This window comes from Balaenoptera musculus, chromosome 16 (genome assembly GCF_009873245.2).
Source record: "Balaenoptera musculus isolate JJ_BM4_2016_0621 chromosome 16, mBalMus1.pri.v3, whole genome shotgun sequence".
Taxonomy (NCBI): Eukaryota; Metazoa; Chordata; class Mammalia; order Artiodactyla; family Balaenopteridae; genus Balaenoptera; species Balaenoptera musculus.
The window spans coordinates 51,186,989-51,201,708 of NC_045800.1; the positions used below are offsets into that span (position 1 = coordinate 51,186,989).

General features: G+C 46.6%; 1 protein-coding gene across 3 annotated transcripts in view; it reads left to right on the forward strand.

The window, feature by feature from the left end:
- Positions 1-14,720, forward strand: part of GRID1 (glutamate ionotropic receptor delta type subunit 1) — a 668,729-nt gene that overhangs the window by 607,611 nt on the left and 46,398 nt on the right. For all 3 annotated transcript variants that reach the window (XM_036829602.1, XM_036829603.1, XM_036829604.1), the window contains one exon: positions 6,663-6,858. In XM_036829602.1, the coding sequence (XP_036685497.1) occupies positions 6,663-6,858 (196 nt within the window). The remainder of the gene's footprint in view (positions 1-6,662; positions 6,859-14,720) is intronic.

Consider the following 14,720-nt stretch of genomic DNA (forward strand, 5'->3'; position numbering starts at 1 on the left):
TGTGATGCATATGCCCTTCTTTCAGAAACTCCTGTCTAGCCACCCCCATCTGCTTTGGCAGCCAAGGGCACCTGAGCTGGGCTGAATCCAAGCAGAAAATGTGCAAGTAAGGGAAACTCCAGCCTGCTTTGGTGAGGGAACCTTGGTCCTGATGGGCCCTGGATGCCCAGGATGGCTCAGCCCCCTTGGGGTTAATACGGGCATGTTTGTCTTGCTCCCGGGATGGAAGATGCAACTATCACAGACCCTTGGAGCCCTCTCCCTACAGTCAGCGGGGCACGAGTGTAATGGGGCAGGAGAGAGGCCTCTTTCTTCCAAGCAGATCTTGGCTGCAGGGGCGGTTGGTGGAAGGGGTGGACGTGGAGGAGACAGAATAGCACAGAGCTAAATTCCCAAGGCCCAGAACTGACACTTGGGCAGCAGGAGGATTTGTTAAGTCATTCAGATCACACTTGTGTTTACAACAAAATAAAAAATGCAAATTTTACAGAAATACATTTGTAAAAAGTGGAAGTCTCACTACTGTTCAGTGCACATTCCTCCTGTTTTTGTCCCTATATTTACATACATTTATTAATGGTTACTCTTTATAAGAATGGAAATATACTACATACAAATGCATTGAGGTTTTTTTTTTTTTTCCTTAGCGTACTTTGGGCATCTTTGATTTTCAATAGTAATCAAAGAAATGGGATTTGGAGGGAAAAGAATGTGGAGGGAAGATTGGGGGAGGGAGTGAGCACACATCAGCTGGGTACCCGGTACCCACCGGGCCCTCTGTGACTGGCACGTGGGGCACACTTTTGGAAAAGGGCTTCCTGGCCTCCTGTGTCCTACAAAGAGGCATTTTCCTGCCACATGACCCTCATCCCGTGTATAAGTGTCCTCATACAGTGTTAACCTGACAGTTTCCTAAGCTGGGATTCTGATCTGCAGTCACTCAGATGACAGCCTGTGGATACAAAGGAGCCCCGTGTAATATCCAGCATCGCCTGCCCCAGCCTCCCGGGGGGGTCCCTGGTCCATGTTAAGGGGGCCATTCCAGGGGAGAGAGGCTGATGAGCTTCGGGCCTGCCGGCCTCTGCTCCTTGGAAGGCAAGCGTCTCCAGGTCTAAGCCCTGCCCTCAGCAGTCTCTACTCTCACCTCCTCCCAGACCCGCTCAAGAAGAAGTAGTGAAGAAACACACGCCCTCGATGTCAGCTCCAATGGCTAAAACAGCCCCCTGCATACTTCATATAATCACTTCCTCCATCATTTTCTGTAACCCTTACTTTGCTTTATTACTCTTCGTAACACTTTTCATCACTGGAAACATGACATCGGCAGTCGGCTGACTACGTCCCCACAGGCCACATCTGGCCAGCAGCCTATTTTCCTGCAGCCTGCAAGCTAAGATTGTTTTTCATTTTTTGAAACATTTTACAATGTTCTAAAAAAAAAAAACCCCAAAACACAAAATCAAGGAATATGCAACAGAGTGGTATGTGGCCCTTATTGCCTACGTACGTGCTCTCTGTCCCTTCCCAGAAAATTTGCTGACCCCAGCATTTTGTAATTATTGGTTCTTTTGTTTGTTGCTCATATGTTTGTTTCTCTCTCCCACCTCCATCATGCAAACTCCACAAGAGTGGGAACTTTGCGTTGCTCATATCCTTAGACCTAGAACAGTGCTTGACAGAAGCAGATGCTCAGGAAATAGGATTTTTTTTTCATTGGATGAAGGGAAGAATGAAGACCCTGAGATGCCTGTCAGGGCCCAAGGCTGAGAAGCATCTTGGAGTGTCTCAGCCTTCACCTGAGGTCCTGTTCGCCTTGAAGAACCCAGGTCTGGGGTGGAGAGAATGGGAAACGTGGCAGAGCCCTGGGTTGGAGCCACTGCATGGGAGAAGGATTAGTGAGACTGGAAGCACAGGGGGAGCCCTGGGAAGCAGCTCAGGAAGGGCAGGGAAATGGGCAGCTCTGGTACCCAAATGTCCCGGAAGGAGGCTGTGGAAACCTGACCAGGCAATCCCAACTGATTGGCACAGCACCATTCTTGTCGAGTCAGACACGAGAGAGAAAAGTGAGGGGGCTTCCCTGGTGGCGCAGTGGTTAGGAATCTGCCTGCCAATGAAGGGGACATGGGTTCGAGCCCTGGTCTGGGAAGATCCCACATGCCACAGAAGCAACTAAGCCCGTGCGCCACAACTACTGAGCCCACGAGCCACAACTAGTGAAACCGGTGCGCCTAGAGCCCGTGCTCTGCAACAGGAGAAGCCACTGCAATGAGAAGCCCGCACACTGCAACGAAGACTAGCCTCCGCTTGCCGCAGCTAGAGAAAGCCCATGTGTAGCAACGAAGACCCAACTCAGCCAAAAATAAATAAATAAAATTAATTAATTAATAAAAAAAAGAAAAGTGAGGCTGCTAGAATGATAGCAAAGGCATCTGTGGGCTGTAGTTATGACAGCTTCAGATTACAAGGATGAGCACCCCCACCTGCCTGTAACTTTTGGGGTACTCCACTAGTTCCTTTTCTCTCACTCTCTCTTTTTTTCTTTTTGGCCGCATCGTAACATGTGTGATCTTAGTTCCCTGACCAGGGATGGAAGCCGTGCTCCCTTCAGTGGAAGCACAGAGTCCTAACCACTGGCCCACCAGGGAATTCCCATTCCTTTGCTCCTTAAGCAAGAATAACAGGGCTTTGGGATTTAGATTTATCAGACCCGTGATGATGGCAACCCCACAGTTGTTGAAATCTGTTTTACATATACTGTATATTGATTCTCCTCTTGTTGCAAATGTATTTATCTTCATTGCCAATGTATTTCTGTAACATGCAAAGATGTATTTATACATTCTGTGTTATTGATTTTTCTCATGCTGCAAACAATTTATCTCTTTGTTAATGAAAATGTACCTGGGAAATAGTAAGATTGATTTATGGAGAAAGGTACGGAGAGGGAGGGAGGTGTTGCCAGGCTGGGTAGACTGTCCTTGGCCACAGCTGAAGGAGACATTGTGGGACTTCCAGAAGGTGCCTGTTTAATTGGAGGAAACTGCTCTCAGAGGCAAGGGATGCTTACAAAGTTCTTTTGTGAAACAGTCTGATGTGCTCACAGGAGTCAGCTATGCTTTCAGCTAGGGAAGATCCCAAAAATCAGCCATCCAGGCCAGGAGATGCAGAGAAGCAGCTCCTATTGGTCCCAAACCCAGTTTCAATAGGGTTCAGTTGAGTAAAAGATACTGGCTCAGTGGAAAGCATGGAAGAGAGCCTAAGCTTTGCCGTGGGAGGACTGTAACGCTCATCGTTACTAAGAGGTGAAGCAAGGAGATAGGCAGCCGAGCACAGAGCTGGGTGTCAGCTGCTAAGTCTGCATGCCTGCACAGGACACTTAATTAGTCAATCCAGACCCAGGCAGGCTTCCTTTTCTAGAAATCCTTTCTTTAGCTCTGGCCAACAGGCTAGGTGCTTCTCCTGTGTGCTTCCGGGACCCCTCATGCAGAACTCTGCTTTAGTCCCTCTCACGTTGTTTAGTTACTGTTGGTTTACGTCTCTGACCACTCATCACCCGTCACTATGAACCCCTTGATGAGGCCCACCATCCATTCCTTGCCTATGTGCCTCTGTGCCTTACCTAGTACCAACTAACTAACTAGCTAGCTAGCTAGCTAACTGTGGATGAGACACCCGGTTGAACGACTTCAGCCAGTTGCATCATGCATGATTTTGGTTTATAGAGACACCCCCTGTGACAGGAAGATCTCCTCCATCTCTGTGGTGAGGGTGCTTGGACACTTGCTAGCAGCTGTTGCTGAAGAGACTGTTTCGGGACACATGCTCAGTTAAGTGTGCTGCTAGTGCAGCCTTCTCCAGGCTAAGCCTCCCTTGCTTGTTCGGATGGGCGTCTTATCTGATGGGAACATCTGTCTTCTGCTGACTGATGGCTTGGAGCCTGGATGGCTGGCTGTTCTTTATTCCTCCTTCCATGTCCCTTCCAAAGCTGGGCACTCGGACAAGAGGATGAGTGCCCCAGGGAGATGACAGCTTTGGTCCATGAGTAGTCGGGCCCTCCCGCCAGATTCCAAAGAGCCTTAGGTTTAGTCACTCTGAAATATGATGGTAGTACTTACTGTGTGTTAATGAGCTTGGAGACCTTCCTTGAAAGAAGCAATGTGCCTTTAAGATGGGAAAGATCCCTCTACACAGACTCATGGCTGCAGGAGGTGATGGATGGAGGCCAGGGGGCTGGCACAGCAAAGATGACAGTGGTGTTTTGGGATGGGAACAGTGACCTCTAAGGGGACAGAAATGGACATGAAGCCATTAACATTTGGGCTGCCTGCTTGCATTCCAGAGACGCTCCCCGAGCCTCTGGCCAGGAGCTCCGTTGTGAATTAATACCAAGAGGAGAGAGGAAATCTACATTTCAAACATGGGGATGAAACAGTAGTGCTGAACTCCTTGGCCGTTACACATTCATTCCAGACTCACGGAAACTGCAGTAATTTAGAGCTGTTCAGTATTTAGACTCAACTGTGTAATTCATCCTGATGTTTCCCATTCATCAAAGCCTTGTGTTTGTTTGTATTACCATGAGAAAAATAAAAAATGCGGGGGAAAAAAAGATCCCTCTTCCTTTCATTACAGGCAGATTATGACAGAGTTAAAACCCTTGGGGCCCTTTAAGCAAAGGAACATCTTGCTTCAATTAGATATAAATAATGAACAATAATTAGAAAGATTTCTTCATCAAATTTGTTATTTTGTGTTTTCTTTCATCTGTAATGTATTGAAACGAATACTGAGCTCTGTTTCTGGGCCATGTAGCAGGGCCTGAAGGAATTCCATGGAGTGTGTCTCCAAAACAGGAGGAAGCATCCATTGCTGGTTCCTCTGTGTACAGGCTGTGTAGGCTGGCAACTGCCCTGGGTCTAGCGCTGAGGATGCAAATACTGGGCTACTTTGGCTCTATCTACTGAGGACCCAGCCATATCATAATAGCACAGAAGTATTGCTACTAGTTCCTGGGCACTGAGTTTACATCAGTCACTGCTCTAAGAGTTGAACACATATCACCTCATTTCATCTTCACAGCAGCCTCTGCTACAGGCTCTGCTTCTAGCCCTATTCTTTTAAACATTTGGGAACTGAGGCACAGAGAGGTCAGCTAACTTGCCCAGGCCCATAGTGTTAGTGCTGGTGGAGCTGAGAGGCAAGGCAGGTAGTTGGACTCCAGAGCCCCTGCTTTACCCATTCTGCTGTGCTGCTCCCTGCAATCACAGTGAGCTCTTACTGCCGTAGAAGCCATGCAGGGTATAGAGATGGTCAGGGAGGTGGGGGATGGCGATGTCTTCCCACAGGGAAAGGCGGCAGCTGGAACTTCAGGGTGTTTGCAGAAGTGTATCAGGTGGATGAGTAAGATAAAGGGATTCCAGGAAGAGGGAGCTCCATGGTTTGGTGCCATAAATGGGGACTGTGTGGGATTTCTCATTTCAGCCTTGGCTTTGGGGTCCTGTAGATGCAGGAGCAACAGGGGAAGATGAGATCAGAAGATGGAGGGTTGTGTAGATCAGGTGGAAATGACTGGATCTCTTTGTGGGAACGGTGACTCAGTGAGAGGTGGGGATGATGATTCTGGTTGATTAAAAGGAGAGACAGATTCCCAGAAGAGAAATAAATAAAGAGGGATCAGGTTGGAGCCTGCAGAGAGAGGCTGGCTCACCCTTGAGCTTTTTGTGTTTTGCAGTTCTGTCCTCTCAGCACACAGAGTCAGGTACTGCTCATCTCGGGACAAGTGAAAACTTTATGCCAGTTGGTCCTTCCTGATGTGACTCTTCCTTCTACCCCAAGGAAGGCACTGTTCCTCTGCCCCCAGCTCAGACATCTGCTCCTGGACAGCTGGTGGACCTACCTGATGTACCCCTCCCTGCATCATGCACCTGGCCTGAGCTACTTGCTTCTCCTCCATGTACAACAGACTGAGGCTCTCAGAAGTGCTTTGTTTTATCTTCATCACCTTTTGAATAACTGTCAACACTTCAAAGTCAAGAGATTTCATGTACAAACCCAGATTTCTTTATTGAAAAACAAACTGGGCGGAGATTCTTAAAAGGCAACAATTGGGTGGAACTCCAGAACAGCTGCAAGCTTTGGAGGGAACATGCCTCTTCACTGACACAACCTCTGAGTGTGTGTCTGCCCCACGCCATCTCTGAGTGTCAGAGACCAGTCACCATCGTCAGTCTTGCCAACGTGTCTCTCTTTCCTGTGCTTCTGCAGGAATTTGAGTTGGAGACCTTCAGTGTACAGCCTCCCATGTTGCCCTCTTTCATATTGTGACTGTCTGTCTATATGTTTCTACAGCTAGACTCTAAGCTCCTTGAGGGCAGGAATCATGTCTTTCTCATCCTTTTGTCCTTCAGGCTCAGCACAGAACCTGGTTTTAGGTGTTCAGTGACATTAATGGATTAATCTACACTGAGGAAACGTAACTGGGGTAGAATGAGGCCCTGGCGAGTGGTGCTCCAGGCTGAGGGACTCATACTGCTGGGGGTTGGCAGTGAAGGATGTGGACGGTGGCCACAGCCAAGCTCCGACCTCAGGAGGGCCTTGTAGCCCATGTGTGTCCCTGCAAGTTGCAACATGTACCCATGTTTCATGCCCATTTTGTATTTCAGGACGTTCCAGGACCTGTCCAAACAAGTGGAGATGTCTTACGGCACCGTCCGGGATTCTGCTGTGTACGAGTACTTCCGAGCCAAGGGCACCAACCCTCTAGAGCAAGACAGCACATTTGCTGAGCTCTGGCGGACCATCAGCAAGAATGGAGGGGCTGACAACTGCGTGTCCAGCCCTTCAGAAGGCATCAGGAAGGTAGGCGAGAGCTGGCCACCTGGGCATGTGTGTGCTGTGACAGGGGCCATGGGGGCTGTCATCCTTGGGGAAGGAGATACCTTCCCAGAGGCATCTCCTTTGAGTATCCCTGTCACCTGCAAGGTGATCCATGTTAGCAGCCTAGATAGACACTTCTCATAAGCATGTGAGTATCAGGTAAAGAGGCACACATTCTTTAGGTAGACGCCCATTTTTGGCCAGAGAAGCAAAGGGGCTGGTCCTTATGGCCTTTCTAAGTTTCCAAAGGGTCAGGGAAGAGCAGACAGGTTAAGCCCAAGACATGGACCTCCCTCCTCCTGGGCTCAGAGGATGGTGGCGCAGAGGGGACTCCCCACCCCAGGTGAGAACACTTGGCAAAAGCAGACACAGAGGACCAGGTGAGAGGTAGAGGGAGTGGGGAGACAGGGTTCAGGGGAGGGTGGGCACACTGCAAGATCTAGCTGTGGAGCAGAGGTGTGCTTGGGAGATGGTGGTAAGGACAGCAAGCTCGGGATGGAGGCTGAACGGGAGGAGGAAGGGCAGAAAAAGGTTAATACATTCTTCAGCAGTGGGTTAGACTTTGCTCATTTATTACAGTGAATTTCCACAGTGACCCGAATTAATCATGATTATCCCATTATACAGATGAGAATCAGAGCCGTGGGTCACACTCCTTGTTAATTTTGATGCCTGGGGTTCCAGACTGAGGGGTTTGGTATTTATCTGCCACGTGCTGCAGAACTCTTGAAGGTCCATGAGGAGGAAGGTGGTGGGATGAAGGCAGGTGTCATCAGGATGTTGCTGGTGGTGGCACCTTCTTCCCAGTGACCCTCACATGCAGAGGCTACTATCTCTTGGTCATTAGTGAATGATGCAAGAAAGATGTGCACCGTGGCCAACACTACTCCCTCTCTGGGTAGACCAGCTGTCCAGCCTGTCTCACTCAGCATCTCTTCCCTTCTGTTCCCTATTCAACCTACCCCACCACCTCTGCGGAACCTTCACACACGTGCATTCACACACACATACCCACATGCATGCACACACCTGTCCAGCCTGCCTCAGTGTGTCCTACCTTTCCCTACCCATCAATTCTACCTCTGCAGAACCTTCTTACAGGCTCTCACACAAAGTCACTCATGCACACGCTCCCACTACTCAGACACACTAATGCACACACATATTCATGTACGCACATACCCGTGTTCTACATCCCCAGCCATTTGGCCATCCCTTAGCCTTACTGCAGAAGGCAGTGGATATAAGGGGGCAGTCTGCAGAAAGCTTAGGGGCCACTAGGGCCCGCCACCTTGCTCTTCATGATGAGAAGAGTCCTCAGCAGTTTGCCAGCCCCTCTCAGGAGAGCCCCAGATGGGTCCAAGGAGAGAGGCAGAGCCTGAGTCCTGCTTCAGAAGCAATAGGCCCTGGCCCCTGAAGGCAGTGCTTTGTGTGGCGTGGGAGCCCCCGGGGCACGTGTGCTCACAGGGCAGTTGGCTTGGGGTGGTTTCTCCCTGTCATTTAGCGAAGTTGAGCAGCAGAGAGTGTCTGGGCTCTGGGGCCTGGCACGTTTGGCTGTGAATCCCAGTCCCACAGCTCACCAATGACATAAAACTGAGCACACCACTCTCCCTGTCGGGAACCTCTCAGTGTTGAGAGAGGCCTGGGCAACTTCCTGTTTCGGGTTCCCTTCACACACTTAAAACATTTAAAAGTACACGTTATGGTAGATTTGGAATGTTTATATTTAACCAAGTGATATCTTGACAAAAATAATAGAATGCAACATAAATGTGCTATTCCCATGCTCACAAGGTTTATTAAAACCTCTTACGTCCTCATGCACAGAGAAATATGGCGCCCTCACCTTGAACTGCTGGGTCTTCTTTCATCCCTGACAGTGGATCTTTGTGGCTGTAGGTGACTTCATTTGGAGATAATGAATACAAAGTTGATTTAAGACCTTTTATGAATATAAGGCTTGGGCCAAATGGCCTTCGAGTTTCCCTTCTCTGATTTCCTTGTCTCTCACAGAGAGCCAATACTCCCATCCAAACTGGATGCTTATGAAGATTCATTGCAACAAGGCTACAAAAAGAACTTATAAAAGAAAAGATAGCAGCTTTTGACTTTATCAAACTTCTATTCATTACGAGGCACTTTAAAGAAAATAAAAAGGCAAGTCACACACTACGAGTGGATATTTACAATGCATACAATCAATATAGGATTAATATCCTATATGAAGAACTTTTAAAAATTAATAAGAAAAGCTCAAACAATTTAATAGAAAAATGGGCTAAAGACTTGTACAGGACTTTCACAGAAGAGACACCACATATGGCCGATAATCATATGAAGAGATGTTCAAAGTCATTAGTGTTTCCAGAAAAGGAAAATCAAGACCATAAAGATATATCACTCACTTTACCTCAATTAGACTTGCCCCAAATGAGAAGTGGTAGAAAGGATGGGAGTAACAGGGGGTTAATTGCTGGTGGTAGTGTACTCAGTACAGTCACTTTGGAAACAAGTTTGTCATTCTAGTAGAAAATGGAACATTTGCATACCCTATGACTCAGCAATTCCACTCCTATACATCCACCCAAAACAAACTTCTGCAGCACCTCAGGGATAAGAAAGACCATGGTAGCATTGCTTATAGAGCCAGAACCCTGGAAACAATCCAAATGAGCATTAACAAGTTAAAAAATAAGACCTGCAATGAAATGAATGAACCACGGCTTCATGTAATAGTATGGATGAATCTTAGCTGAATAATATTGAGTAAAAAAAAGAGCATTAAAGGCAATTTCATATAGGTCAACTAATAGAAAATAACATTCAACATAACACCCTTTTAAACACAGGCATACACACATCCAAAGTAATGGTAAAATATAAGACTCAGGGAAGGGGTTACTACAGATGGGAGAGACAGAGCAAGAGGAAGGAGAGAAGCGTATTGTTGGCTCTAAGTCAGGGTCAGTGTTAGCTTTATAGTCAGTCTTTCCTTTCTGGTTTTTTTTAATTTTTCATTTTTCATTAAAATAAATAATAAGTTAATTTTAAAATAGGGCCGTTCCTAGACAAAAGGACGTGTGTCCTGAACCAAGGGTTGTGATTAATCTCATTCTTTGCACATACCTACTCTTTCAAATAAATAATTCCAGGCCAGCCAGGCAGAGTTTGATTTAAGACCTTTAAGACACACCAGCCGCTTCTCTCCTTGCAGGCGCCCAGGTGCAGGCCTACTCCTGGTGTTCCTCAAGAAGGTCAACGTCACCAGTAATGCCCTCTGGAGCACGATAAACCTGGAAATGGGTCGTTAGAGAAATATCTCCCCATCATCCTATTTACTCCTAGTCCATAGTTGGCACCTTAGAAATCATCACCCTCTGGTGATATTTAGGGTCTTACGCATGAATAAAACAATGTTAAAAAAGTTAAGTGGTGGAAGATGCAAAAAAGGGGTTCTTTATAAATGCCTAAAGCTTCATGGTACAGAATCTAATCTTTTTCCAGTACAAGGGATGTGTCGCTTTTATGACACCTTCATTTTATAAACCCCAAGCCAGCTTTGGGGTCACAGATCTCCCTCTTGCACTTGGATCTTTAAGAAAAAAACCTGACTGTCAGCACTCGGCAAATGTTAAGGGTTTTTTTTTTTGTTTTTTTTTTTTTTTAAATAATTTCCTCCTCCTTTTAGCTACTTTTATTTTTTTTTATTTTATTTTTATTTTTGGTTGTGCTGGGTCTTCGGTTCGTGCGAGGGCTTTCTCTAGTTGCGGCAAGTGGGGGCCACTCTTCATCGCGGTGCGGGGACCGCTCTTCATCGCGGTGCGCGGGCCTTTCACTATCGCGGCCCCTCCCGTTGCGGGGCACAGGCTCCAGACGCGCAGGCTCAGTAGTTGTGGCTCACGGGCCCAGCCGCTCCGTGGCATGTGGGATCTTCCCAGACCAGGGCTCGAACCCGTGTCCCCTGCATTAGCAGGCAGATTCTCAACCACTGCGCCACCAGGGAAGCCCTGTTAAGGGTTTTATAACTAGTGTCATATAAGTGAGTTTATAGTACTGTCAGAAAGTGGAGTGCACTACATTTTTTACTGCAAGGAGAGCTCAGATTCCACTCTCAAACCTTCCTTCTGCATGTGCCTGTTTGGGTGGCTACTGTATTTACATGCTCATCCGAAACTCTTCCTGTCCCCTGCCCCCTATGGAATTGCTCCTCACCCCCCAGGTTTTGACTTCAAATACCTTATGAATCCCCAGCCCGAAGCACACCAGACTGGGATGGCTGTGCCCTGAGTGAGGGCCATATCCTGAATCCAGAAACTGTAAGGAAAAATCCAGCATATTGGGAAATATGGACATGATCTTGATATTCAGGGAGGAGGGGCTTCTCCGAATCCCAGACAGAACCCGCGTGGGTGCAATGCAGGCAGCCTGGCAAAGGTGAGGACTGCATGCCCCCAAGGGATATCAGAGGAAACTGCTTTAGCAAGAGGAGGATGCTGCAACTTCTAATTTCCAGTTACTCTTTGGTGACCCTGGCTCCATTTCCAGAGAGTGCTTGGTAGTGGAACAATGTCTAATTGCTGCTAAAGTCAAGGAGCTTGGTGTTGAAAGCAACCTCAGAGAGCTGCTATTATTTTTTTCCTTGGGAGTGCTGCAGCTTTTAATGACTTGAAACCAATTTAGGTGGGAAATTGCTTAGCAAGAGGTGATCACTTTTGCACAGTATCAGAACCAGAGAAAGGAATTATGTCATGGTTGCCCCCACTGCTGTGACCTATTCCTTCATGCCAGCCGTCACTCAGATAAGGAGGGGGCAGCCCTTTCTGGGCCCTGGCGAAGAAAGCAGAAAGGAATTTGGAAGCGGAGGGAAGTTTTATTTATTTATTAAAAGCCCACAGTGTGCAGTTTTTAGAGCAAACCTGCCTGGTGCCCAGTAATTCTCAATAAATACTGAATTGTCCCTGAATGAATCATCTGTTTGTTGTCTGACTGAGCAGAGACACATAAATCAGGGGTGTAGTTGGTGCCGTCAGTGAGTAGGTTACCCTCTGTGAATTCCTTGATGGGAGGGATGAGGTAAATAGCTTTATAGTCCCTTGTCTCTTGATACCCGCCTCTTAGGAAAGAAGAGGTCCTGCTGGTCCTTGGAGAGTAGAGAGAGGCTGCCTTCATTTCTCTCAGCCACCTGTACTTGTCAGGCCTGAGGCAGACTAGAGCAGGGGTCCACAAACTATGGTCCATGGGCTAAATCTGGCCCACCACCTGCTTTTACAAATAAAGTTTTATTGGAACACATGCTCGGTCATTTACATACTGTCTATGGCTGCTTTTCTGCTACTTCAGTAGAGTTGAGTAGTTGTGGCAGAGACCATGTGGTCTCCAAAGCCTAAAATATTTCTTACCTGGCCCTTTGTAGAAAAAGTTTTGAGGATCCCTAGCCCAGAGCCGTGGGTGCTCCAGGGATACTGCCCATCGGTCAATGCCATCTGATAACTTATAGACATATCCAGTAGCTTATCATCTAATAAGCTCTATAAAACTACCTACTAGAGTATATAAGCACATCTAGCAGGTAGTTCCTCCTCTGGCTTTATGTCATCTAATAGCACGTCGGCACATGCAGGGATACATCATCTAGCTCTATGCTATCACCTAAGTTCCGTACCATCTAGTAGCATACAGGCTTTGTCCTTTCTTGTTCTTTTCAGGCCTACCTCTGATGGCCCACAGTCTTTGCCCTCACTACACTGGGACCCAGCCTCACTCCTGACCTGGCCTAATTCCCCCCTGAAATCTACTGAGCAGTCACTACGTACCAGGCACTCTGCCAAATGATCTACATATATTGTTCTTTTCATCCTAAACAGAACTACTTGATTATTATTGTCTCCATCATGTAGAAATGGGACTGACCCTCAGGGAGATTAAGTGGCTTGTTCAAGGTCACGTGGACGTGAGTAAGCCATGGCACAGTCATGTCACACTTCAACCTTGCCTCTTCCCATGGGGTTACATCCCCATTTCTATACCCAATGTGTCTGCACCCCCTTGCATACTGTTTACTTGTGCTTCTACTTCCCTTCCTCTTTTACACCAAAGTAGCAAGATATATGCCTGGCTCCCATGTTTAAAAGCCTTAGCTCTCTTTCCATGTGACATAGCAAAGGTTATTTAAGTCTGTGATTTTATCTTTTGATTTCCCAATTGTTAAAAATATCAATTAGAGAAACTCTGGGATGCAGAATTGAGCTGGCAAGTGGTTCGAATTTGTATGATAATAACTTTGTCACATGGAATCTGACTTTAATGTTGTTGGTAAGACTTTTTAAATTTTTCTTTAGCTTGATCAACTCTATGAAGTAACATCCAGCATAACCCAATTTCTGTGCAGTGTCAGGGCTAACCCAGGCTGCCAATTTATTAAGTCTTTCCATAAATCAAACCTAATATTTAATAACATTGTCAAATAGAATACAGTTTAATAGTTTAAATGTCAATCTTCACAGCTCATTGGGCTCTTTGAATAAATAGACAAGTAGCTTGTTTCAGACCCTGTGGCTGGAGATAGTATTTTTCAGATGGAAGTCACTTTGGAGTCAAGCAGTTGTAACAGAAGGTTGTCTTTTCCACTCAGTAAGTATCGCTGAGGTCATAAAGTGTGAATGCAAATGCAGGAAGAAAACAGGCCCACAAATCTTATTTATTTCCACACTGATCTAATGCTTGCCCTGGCGCCGGATTGAGTGTGGGTATCACCAGTCAGCACCTGCCTTCATTCCTTGCCCTGGCTCTCTGCTCTGTGACAAAGGACGCTCTCATTGTACACACTCCCTGCTGAGTGCCAGGGACCATACCTTGTGGCAGAAAAGGTGGTCCCCAGAAGGACTACAGTCTTCCATGGGAGGATCAGGAACTCTGATGCCCCACAGTGCCCTCCATTTGGAGGGAGCAAAGTGAGGAAGCATCCTGCTTCCATGGCATACTGGAAGTCCTTACTGAGGAGTGGGAAGAGGCTTACATGGGATGGCACTCCTTTATATCTTGGGGATGCTAGGTTCAGTGATCAGGAAGGTTTGGTCAAGTTGATGAAAGGGATCCTTTGATGCAGGTCTGACCCCCCAGAAAAAGGACTGGTACAAACTAGGCAGCCCTGTGCAGTGGAAACCAACAATGCTGTTCTCTGTAGCAGCAGTGGGCTTTGTAGGCATGCTCCAAGACACATATTTTGTCCTTTTTCTGCTGCTAAGTCAGTGCACCTTGGGGATTCTACATGCCTCCTTCCTTCTCAGACACTCACAGACGTTGGATAATCATTCATCTCTATTCTTTTTTTTTTTTTTTTTTTGGCCACACTGTGCAGCTTGTGGGATCTTTCTTAGTTCTGACCAGGGATTGAACCTGGGTCCTCAGCAATGAAAGCGTCGAGTCCTAATCACTGGACCACCAGAGAATTCCCCATTCATCTCTATTCTTTCATTCTTGCTCAAAAGGCACTATATCCTTTTTTTAAAAAAAATTTTATTGGAGCATAGTTGATTTACAATGTTGTGTTAGTTTCAGATGTACAGCAAAGTGAATCAGTTATACATATATATATATCCACTTTTTTAGAGATTCTTTTCCCATATAGGCCATTACAGAGTATTGAGTAGAGTCTCTATGCTATACAGTAGGTCCTTATTAGTTATCTATTTTATATATAGTAGTATGTATATGTCAATCCCAGTATCCCAATTTATCCCTCCCCACATCTTACCCCCAGTAACCATAACTTTGTTTTCTACATCTGTTACTCTATTTCTGTTTTGTAGATAAGTTCACTTATACCCTTTTTTTTTAGATGCCAC